The 10924-nt window shown below is 40.4% G+C and overlaps 1 protein-coding gene across 2 annotated transcripts; it reads left to right on the top strand.

Moving 5' to 3' along the window:
- Positions 1–1959: 1959 nt before the first annotated feature.
- Positions 1960–10454, top strand: LOC139464371 (GTP-binding nuclear protein ran-1-like). Of its 2 annotated transcripts, none has more exons than XM_071245900.1 (3): positions 1960–2028; positions 8080–8241; positions 9004–10454. In XM_071245900.1, exons 2-3 carry the CDS (start codon positions 8122–8124, stop codon positions 9406–9408), a joined length of 525 nt encoding a protein of 174 aa, XP_071102001.1. In that variant the 5' UTR covers positions 1960–2028; positions 8080–8121; the 3' UTR covers positions 9409–10454. The 2 variants fall into 2 exon arrangements, with proteins under 2 accessions (XP_071102001.1, XP_071102000.1); XM_071245899.1 differs by lacking the exon at positions 1960–2028 and adding an exon at positions 5276–5401.
- The last annotated feature ends 470 nt before the right edge of the window (positions 10455–10924 follow it).

Genomic DNA, 10924 nt, shown 5'->3' with positions numbered 1-10924 from the left:
TCGCCATGCTCAATGACGTCACGACAAGGGTCGATAACTCTAAAATATTCGTAGCAGACGACAGGCGCTTGGAAAATGCCACGTGTAATGTCTTTTACAGATCGATAATACTGATAACGACCTCCTCAGGCAGCTGTGATTCAGCAACACTGTGCATTTTGTAGTTCAGCTGAATCACAGCCATTCTATCATGAATAATACAAACAATGTTGCGAATTGTGTGTTTCGTATTGCCTGGGAAAAATGTTATGAGATTATATTGCATAGCAGGTGCGACATAGTATGACAAAACCTTTCTTTATGTTCAGTGAATATTTATTGCAATGTTGCTAGATATGTTGTTGTATTTATAAAATGCATAAAAATAATTAAAAAACGTTAGCTGATTTTAAGATAAGAATATCAAGTTTCAGAGGCGGATTTTGAAGAAGGTGGCGCACACATAATACACAAGTCACGAAGTCACGACCCGTTAAGTTCCGGGTTAGAACAGGTCCTGCGCCACCCGTGCTTGCTGTAAAAGACAACTAGAGGGATCGAGTGGTCAGGCTCGCTGACTCGGTTGATGCATGTCATCGTATCCCAATGCGTAGATCGATGCTCATGATATCAATCACCGGATTGTCTGGTCGAGACTCGATTATTTACAGACCGCTGTGATATATAGCTGGAATATTGTTGAGTGCGGCGTTAAACAACAAACAAACAAACAAAACTTGACCGACGACGCAGTTTATATGTAAGCTGTCTGAAATAAGTGCGGTGCGCACCCCTTGTAACACCCTTCTCTGGAACCGCAAGTGAGTTTTAAGGAACGATTACGCTTATTTGAATAGTTGCCGGTTATTGAAAATCGGGATAATGTCTATCGTATATTAAGTTGACACATACTTAAAATAGGCCGTGCATCATGCGTGCATTTCAAGCCACGGAACTCTCACACAAGCCTCCTTCCTCAAAATGCAACATTATTAAGAAAATTCTGCTGCATAGAAAATAGTGACGCCATTTATTGATGCCGAAATCAGCATTATTTGCTGAGGTGGCTGTGTTAAGCGAAGAATGAAACACGATTGAGGGTCGTTAATGTGTATATGAGATCTGAATTTTTAGACGAAATATATCTCTCTCTCAAAATGTGCCACGGGTCCAAAACAAAAAAAGTGCTGATCATGCATATATAGCAGATTGTAAACTCAGCTCTCAGCTAAAAACATGGAGTTCGTATGAAATAATTCGCGGTCGCGGATGTATGGAAATAAGGCGATTGTCGGGCAAATGATACACAGAACGTGACGTAAGGAGACGCATGGCATCTGATATTTAACGAAGTGGTGTGGAAACACAGCCTTACAAACGAGACACGTACGCAAATCTATAGGACTCGTTTTTTTTATACATATAGCCAGTGTCCCTTACGCGCAGACGGTTATTAGACGTAGGAAATCAGTGTCCCATAGGCGGAAACAGAACAATAGGCCTACAATCGAGCTGTTTGTTCACTTGCTCTGTTTTCCTCCAGAAAATCCAAGTCGAGTGTACTTGAACGTGTTTATTTAGAAACAATTAAACACAATACGAGCATGCGTTTTAACGACTCAGTTGAAGTGAGGGGCGTCTCAAACTTCTGATTTGAGATTTTTTCAGCTTGGGGCAGCCATGTACGTTTAGTCAAAGGGCATCAAATGAAAGATGAAAAGGGGGACTAAACTGAGAACATTGATCTCAACTCTTTATAAATTAAACAGGCTCTTTGTCAAGTTTATTGAATCATTGTAGGTGGAAATTTATATTTCTTGATAACACTTACGCGTGGTAATGCCAGCTCTGTACTTTGTTGAATAATCGGCTTGTGTGTTTTGAGGCGTTCCTTAAATGTCGTGTCCACGTCAACTGTCATATAATCTCTGTATATTCACAGGTCACACAGCACGATACCCTATACTATGGAGAGGACGTGTGAAGACACAAGCAGCGCTTGGTTATATAGGGTGTTCACACGTGAATTAACGGAGTACAGACCTACAGGTAGATCGGAAATAGGCCATAAATCCCACATCAACAAATTAATATTCTTCAGATGGTCGTTAATACAGAGCGTTAAGGGACAGGGCATGGTTAATACGCGTGTGTGTGCTGTTTTACGCCGAATTCAGCAATATTCCAGCTGTATGACCGCGGCCTGTAGATAATCGAGTCTTGATCAGACAATCCAGTGATTGATATTATGAGCAACGGTCCCCCGGGGTACGATGTCACGTTATCAACCAAGTTACTGGGCCTGGCCTCCAGGACCATTCATTCGCCTGTTATTAGCATTGATTGCTGGGGACCTACCATATCCTGGAATCCCCTCGGAGTTGCTTAATAACAATCCTTAAAAGTATAAATATACCAGTGAAGCAAGTTGAAATACTTCCCATGTGTTAGCTCGCATCAAGGCCACACTATTTACTTTTTCATCACATATACACTGCCGGGCAAAAGAAGGTATACACTTGAAATTAGATTTGGCCCAAAACTTACAGACGTAATCAAACCGTTACTATATAGGCTGAAACTTAAGGTCAAGATCACAGCTATATCAAATATATCACCATTTCTTGTGAAATGTTTGTGTCAGTTTTAGCTTCCATCAAACATGCATGGGTGTATACTTTCTTTGTCCGGTAGTGTATACAGGAGTTTTGATGTAAAAACAAAAGAAGTAAAGATGCATGTAGACTTTCTTCTGATTAATTATAATAATGTTACCAAACAAAGTTTTCTATAACATAATAGAACAAAAACTGCTCAGTTGCGTAACTACCCTAGAGACAAAAGGGCGACTGCATGATTCTCTCTTATAATGTATGGAGAGAGAGAGAGAGAGAGAGAGAGAGAGAGAGAGAGAGAGAGAGAGAGAGAGAGAGAGAGAGAGAGAGAGAGCTCCATTTAAATGTAAAAAGGAGCTCCATTAAGATAGGAGATCCAGAACCCTTGGGGAATCTAGACTTGCTTCCTTTAGGGCTATTGAAGAGATGCTAGCTCATGCGCACAAGCGGCACATACCACATGTTGCTCAGATCGTTTAGCCAGGTAAGTATCGACACTTTGCCAGCAGGTGTATCGATAGCAGATGCTTGCCAGCGTTGTATCTTTACATTGTTACCATTGTTTATTATTATTTTGCCAAGGACAGGTCTATTTATTGTGAATATATATGTAAATCATGCACAAATGTATTCATCTAAGCTCACAAATATAATTTTCACGTTCATTGTTTAGATTAATAATATTATTCTCAAAGCTATGGTTGGCCGTGAAAATGAAGACTTGTAGCTTTAGTGCATGGTATACAGGCTATGTGTTTTCCAGTATCAGGCATCTGTGTCTGTGGCTATTATTAGAACATGTAGGTGTAGAACGTCAATGCTACTTTCTATGAACCACAGTATATTTGTATCCCTTTCTGTTTAACAGAATGGACATAAGGGGCTGGTCATTTATAAAAGGATGGGGTGGGGTGAAAAAAATGACAGCGAAAGAGAGGGTCACCACAATTTATCAACACTATACAGTTCTATTTGACATTTTTCTTAATACTATACACATTTTTTTACTGGTCATCTACGAGAGGGACAGGTGTGTCGGGAGTGGGGGTGGGGTGGCATGGGCGGATACAGCCTTTTTGAAAAGGGAGAGTGGGGTGCACAATTAAGATCTATTTATTGTTTTTGGTGGTAATTTATACAGAAATAAAGATTTTTTTCGAAATAAAAGGGGCGGGTGGGCCCCCCCGCACACCCCCCCCCCCCCCCCCTTCTGTATCCGCCCATGGGTGGGTAGGGTGAACGTTACATAATATGGGGAGTCGGCAAAGTAGGATACAGTCCTAAGACAAATCTCCCTTATGTAAAGATACACCGCTGGCAAGCACCTGCTATCGATACACCTGCTGGCAAAGTGTCGATACTTTAGCGCTCTCTCTCTCTCTCTCTCTCTCTCTCTCTCTCTCTCTCTCTCACACACACACACACACACTCACTCATGAAACTATCAACTTTGCAGGTCACTCGCCATCGATGACGCACAAATGTTATTTGACGTGAAAAGACAAATAGCTTCTATATATTCTTCCCACCTGTAGATGTATATCAAATGCCCGTGTTACAAGCCGCGCATTCCACATGAGGCTGACACGGTTTAACCAAGGAAATATCGATACCATGTCACCAGCCATGTCTCACGCAGGTGTCCGTCTCATGCTCTTGCTGTAGTCGAAAGAATGTTAGCTTTTTCTTTGACCTCAATTAAACCATTGTGTCTCTTTTGTTTTTGCTTATTTGGACTAATTGTTATGAGAAACGAGAAATAAGATTGGTTTTCTTTTACAAACAAATTAAAAACATCATTATCATTGTCTCAATAATATGGAGGCCGAGAGGGGACATCGCTTTATCGACTTCAATCATAGCAAACAGCCTCTGGGTAAAAGAAAACGACTCTTCCAGATTGAAAAAAGTGTTTTCTATACAACAGCCACTGGATATGTTGAAAACTGTCATCGCCATACAATGTAACAAAACACACGAGAACACCAATTATGCAGCTATATTTCGAATCACAATCATACTAACATATTTACTCAACAAAGACCAACATTCTATCCAAGCGGTAACCAAACAAATCGACTATTATCGTCAAATATTATTCACATAAGAACGCTGGATCAATAAAGGGAGATAACTCTAATGGGCGTATCACCAAAGGCTTGCGACGCATGAATGAAACAGTTGGCTGGCTTCCAATATAGCATTTCACGCTGTTGTGCAATATCCAATGAATGTAAACACTAGCGGTTTTTTCTAAACAAATTTGAGAAAATGGGAAAACAATTTCTGTCACATTTATTAGAAGTTTCGCCGTTTCATTTAACAGAGCACATATGATATTGATTATTATACTATATACAACATTTGTAAAGTGATTAATTAGTTGAGCCAAATATACATGCTGACAGGTGATAACTATGCATATCGATGGTGGTAAGACATTATTTACTTTATGAAATATTCTATCAAAGCTTAAATCATTTTATTCAAAGAATGACTTCATAACGATCAATTGTACTTGCACAGTATTGATGTAGAAATATTTGCAGTGAGTTGAACACGGGTAGTTTTGTCTCGTTCGAAGCAGCCACGATCGGTTTAGACAGACTTGGGCAGACATGAACCGGTTCTCTTGTATATAACGCACGGTGGGTACTGCGTATTTCACAGTGCGGATTTGGTGGTAACCGAACGTCAAATCTCTGTCCGACGCTCATAGAAATTTACCTAAGATGGACAGATCAATTCCAACGTTTAAGTTAGTTTTGATCGGAGACGGGTCAGTGGGCAAAACGACTTTTTGCAAGGTAAAGAATAATTCCATATCTTTTACAATTATTAAAGACTCATTCCTTTTTTGTCTATGGAGGGAACCATCTATAGATAACAATGTGATCAATACTATACATTTATTTGCCCTGTTTGCTAGTAACAAATATAAGCATCGTTCGTTCACGATCGTTTACATTTAAAATATAAATACACGTTAGTATAGTATGTGTTAATGTCTAGACATACCTTGTCAAATAGTTCATACTGAGTTAGTTAAATTTTAAAATAGTTAGAACTGAAAAGGTATCTATCAAAGCAAATCCATCGTTTTATGTTTTGTTTGAACGATTTCCTACCAAGTAAGTGTACATATTATTCCATACTATAACATCATTATATGCATATAGTGCTAATAGAATAACGTGATTAGTAGATCAAATGCTATTGGCGAGTATTCACCAGGTATATAGTTCAGCCTTAGCCAGTCTCACAGTCCCTGGACCATATTACTTTCAGGTTGACCCAGCCCTTACTGTTATTCTATATATTCTATATATTCTACAGGAACCAAGTCTAGTTTCCCCAAGGACTCTGGATCTCCCATCTTAATGGAGTTCCTTTTTACATTAAAATGGAGCTGTTTCTTTCTATCCAAATCATATATTTTCAGAGACAAAGTGTTTGTCTGTGTTTAGCCTCTGATGCATTGGATAAAGCATCTACTCACTCCCCCCCCCCCCCCCCCCCCCCCTACTCCCTCTCTCGCTTTCTCGCTCTCTGTTTAGAAAACTATAAAAAAAACCGAATTAATTGAAACACTAAATCCAGAGCCTCTTTAGCAGTGTTCAAAGGAGATAATCTGTCTGGTGTACATGTGTGATGCATATAAAGTGAGTGAGTGAGTATGGTTTTACGCCCCTTTCAGCAATATTCCAGCAATATCACGGCATGAGGTATATGTAGTGGTTGTACTTGTTGCCGTGTGTGAAAAATGAAATTATGATCATGTCTCAAGGTAAACAAGGCATATAGAGAGAAGCCGAGTGTTTTCGTAGGATAATAATTATTGCGAAGAGTAAGTGAGTGAGTAAAGATTTACGCTGCTTTTAGCAATATTCCAGCTATATCACGACGGGGGACACCAGAAATGGGCTTCACATTATACCCATGTCGGGAATCGAACCCGGGTCTTCGGTGTGACGAGCGAACGCTTTAACCGTCGCCCCCAATATTGCGAGGAATACGATTTGTAAATACATATGTTTATACCCGTTATGTGATATTACGATACAAAAATACACCAGGTTAATAATCTCTTTACAATATGATTTTTGTCTCTAAAAATAGTCTTTGCTTAAGGCGTATTTTCGCCTAAAGCTGTTTTAGAAACCGCGTAAGTATACGTTTGAGAGAACTAGCCCATTTCACTTAGTGCTGAATGAATTTGAGCCATGTTTGTATACAGAATCACCCACACATCGGGGAATCCCCAGTCTTGACGTAACGTGAGCGTCAACCAGTGGTTTATTGAGCAAGCAGTCATTGCATCGATGTATAGCACTTGAAGTTCTTTCCTGCTAGGTAACCTCATTTGCATATTTATCGGATTGCTTTGTCGCATTGAAAACTGTATAACACTATGATAAATTAATTTCTTTCTTTATTAATCCTAATAAAAGAAGCTCGGCTATAGAAGAGGAGAAGGTGCTGTTAGAATGACTCGACGTGTAACAGTAATTTGACCCGATCATATATCATATGTGCTAGAGTCACAGTGGTCTAGTGGTAGGGGTCCGCCCGGAGAACAAAGGTCCGGGGTTCGATCCCCCATCCGCGTCATACATAAAGATGTTAAAAGATGGTATTTGTTGTTACCCTGTCTGGCACTCGGTATTAAGGGGCTAAAACAAGAACTGGTCGGCTCGGAGTCAGTATACTGTGTCTGAGTGGGGTATTCATGTAAAACTGCGGCATGGGATCTGAACTTGCGATGGGGATACTGGAACTAGTATTACTTTTATATTTTCAACTTGAAATGAAGCTGCAAATTTGCCAGTATCATTAAAAATGTGCCCCCTTACGCAAACTGATCTTGTTAGTGTTAAAGCATGGGGGTACGATCATATTTTGGAAAGGGTTCGTATCGAAGTAAACGATCTGATTTGAAAGAGTGGAAAAATTGCCAATTCCATGGTAATATTGAATACTAGTCATATGACAAAATAGCCAAGCAATCAATCGCGTCAAGAATATTTCCATTAAAAAATGAGTACAATTGACTCATATGAGTAATTCTTACAAAGACACCCTATGCATGTGATTAGATATCAAATATGATAATGAATTTTGTAAGTGTATTTGTAACAAACAATAATTGTTTTCGCTTCCTGGTGTGTGGGGATATTTCGAACTTTTATGTTTGCTTGTTGTTTAACGCCACACTCAACAATATTACAGCTGAATGACGGCGTCTGTAAATAAACGAGCCTGGACCAGACAATCGAGTAAGAATTGGTTCCCGGCAACCTTTTCTAGACTTCGTTCCACGATGCACATGACCATGCAACTGATAATAATGACAAACTTTTATTGTAAGTTACATGGTCCTGTGCAAGAAGCAATCTCAACGCTATATTACGACTGTCGGTTCCAAGGTAAATATGCCTCTTATTGTCATTATTTGGCTTATCTTAATTATCATCTTTATTGGCAGCGCCACCTGACGGGTGAGTTTGAGAGGAAGTACATAGCGACAATGGGAGCTGAGGTACACTCCCTCCTATTCCACACAAACCGCGGCCCTGTCAGGTTCAACCTGTGGGACACAGCAGGACAGGAGAACTTCGGCGTCCTCCGTGACGGCTACTACATCGGGGTGAGACAAAGTCAGAGTGAGTGAGTGAATGAGTGGGTGAGTGAGTGATTGTGGGGTTTTAAATAGTATTTCGGTTTTATCACAGCATGTCAGCTTGATGTGGGAGGAAAACCCGAAGTGATGCATTTAGTTGAGAGATGAAATGGAGTTTAATGTGTGTGTGTGTGTGTGTGTGTGTCTGTCAGTCTGTCTGATAGTGTGTGTGGTTTCATATATAACAAGGTCCCAGTCTGTTAGGGAGATATTGGCAAATACATACCACATTGTAACCTATGTTTAATGTCGCACTCAGCAATATTCCAGCAATAATCGAATCTGGACCAGACAATCCTTGACTGACATCATGAACAACAATCTAGGCAACTGGGATATGATGATATGCATCAACCAAGTCAGCGAGCCTGACCACCCGATCCCCCTAGTCGCCTCTTACGACAAGCATAGACGCCTGTAAGGCAAGCATGGGTGGATGAAGACCTATTATAACACCGATCTTCAGGGGTCACAGACTGATGTTTAAAGTCTCTTGGGATTTGATATATGAGGCCCACGGCTATATGACGAATATTACAATGGTCAGCACCCCAAACATGTCTAGAATGGGAATCAGGTGGTAACAATGTAGGTTGACTATGCCTTTCTACCACAACAGTGACTTGTTGCTCATGCTATCAACCACCGGTTTGTCTAGTCCAGATTCGATTTGCTGCGATATAGCTGGAATGTTTAAACTAATGCTGATTTCCTTCACATCTTCCACAGGCCGAGTGTGGTATCATCATGTTTGACGTGACTGCCATGACAACCTACCAACACGTTCCTGATTGGTGGAGAGATCTTGACAGAGTGTGCGGCAAAATACCCATAATGCTGTGCGGCAATAAGGTCGATGTCCGAGAACGCAAAGTCCGATCAAGAATCATCAAATTCCATCGCAAGAAGAACTTGATGTATTGCGACATCAGCGCAAAGAGCAACTACAACATCGAGAAGCCGTTCCTCAGCCTGTTGAGGAAACTGGTGGGAGACTCAAAGCTGGAATTTGTGTCTGGGCCCTGTCATCCCCCACCGGAGATCAGCATCGACAAGGAAACTCTGGCCAGGATTGAAAAGGAACTGGAGGATGCAACGAACATGGCGCTGCCCGAAGACGATGACGATCTGTAGTTTAAAAATACAGATACAGCTGGTGATAGACACTGCGTTCGGAGTCTTATACCAATGCTTTGGTTAAAAGGGTCAAACGACCACAGAGATCAAGTAGCCTAGTGGTTAAAGTGTTCGCTCATCACGCTGAAGACCCGGGTTCCAATACACAGACACAATGTGTTCATCCATGATACTCCGATGTAGCTGGAAAATTGCTAAAAGCGGTGTAAACCAGTACTCGTTCACTGGACTGAACGAAACTCAACAGAGACATCATGTTTCTTACAGTGTCAAGCTTCATCCAAATGAAAAGTTGAATTCTAGGATGAGAACCAGCGCTACAGGAAGTCTGGATGTGCATGAAGAGTGAAAAGTGGTCACGTTCCACATGTGCATGACACAGACCGATTATTCCTCTACCATGACTGATGGTCAGCATGAATCATCCGTGTTCTACATGGGCCTTCCAGGTGCTCCCACCTCATCAGGAAACAACCCTTTACCTTTACAGACTATTTCAACAAGCACCTGCAGTCCTCGGGGAAACACTCATTCACCTTCAAGGAACACCTGGCTAATACTATTTCAAGCACCTGCAGTTCTCGGGAAACACTCCTTAGAAACACCTGGCTTACAGACTATTTCAAGCAAGTGCAGTTCTCAGGAAACACTCCTTAGAAACACCTGACTAACGGACTATTTCAAGCACGTGCAGTTCTCAGGAAACACTCCTTAGAAACATCTGGCTTACAGACTATTTCAAGCACCTGCAGTTCTCAAGAAACACTCCTTAGAAACACCTGGCTTTCAGAATATTTCAAGCACCTGCAGTTCTCAGTAAACACTCCTTAGAAACACCTAGCTAACAGACTGTTTCAAGCACCTGCAGTTCTCAAGAAACACTCCTTAGAAACCCCTGGCTTTCAGAATATTTCAAGCACCTGCAGTTCTCAGGAAACACTCCTTAGAAACACCTGGCTAACAGACAACTAAAAGCAGGTGTACTTCTCAAGGAAATGGACTTTTTCAAGCACATTCCCTTCTTGTTCTGAATAAATATATTTTTGTGCAATTCCACTTTGAGTTGTCCATGATAGTTTCTAATGATGAGGCATAATAAGCACGGGTATGTGCTGACAAACCTTGTAACATAATAATCAGCAAATTGTGGCACCTTAGATGACTTGAAATATTAATCATCATTACGAACAGGCACTCTACTGTATCTTCTTTAAGAATGTTTGAAATAAAAAGACAAACAGAATAAATGCAGTATGTTTGATATAATAATAAATATACCATGATATACAATATATCAATCAATAAACAATACCCATAAAATGACTTCAACAAGATTTAGACTACAATTGGCAGCACTTGTCATGTTACCAGTAGAACAGGTGGATTCTTTTGTAACATGAGGGATTTTATTTTTAAGTTTTTTTTGTTTCCAGATTGCTTTTCTTGAAACCTTCAGCATGTTAAGGTTGGAAGTGGAATTAAAAAGATTAAAAAAATGTCAGTTAAGCAACAT

Source organism: Haliotis cracherodii, unplaced genomic scaffold (genome assembly GCF_022045235.1).
Source record: "Haliotis cracherodii isolate W230 unplaced genomic scaffold, xgHalCrac1.p SCAF_17, whole genome shotgun sequence".
Classification (NCBI taxonomy): Eukaryota; Metazoa; Mollusca; class Gastropoda; order Lepetellida; family Haliotidae; genus Haliotis; species Haliotis cracherodii.
This window is presented reverse-complemented; position numbering and strand designations above follow the sequence as displayed.

Excerpts from the sequence above, each read along its gene's own strand:
- LOC139464371 (XM_071245899.1), top strand. The coding sequence starts at position 5,327 with ATGGACAGATCAATTCCAACGTTTAAGTTAGTTTTGATCGGAGACGGG. Across the intron at positions 5,402-8,079 it reads GCAAAACGACTTTTTGCAAG|CGCCACCTGACGGGTGAGTT; the intron begins GTAAAGAATAAT and ends CTTTATTGGCAG. Across the intron at positions 8,242-9,003 it reads GTGACGGCTACTACATCGGG|GCCGAGTGTGGTATCATCAT; the intron begins GTGAGACAAAGT and ends CATCTTCCACAG.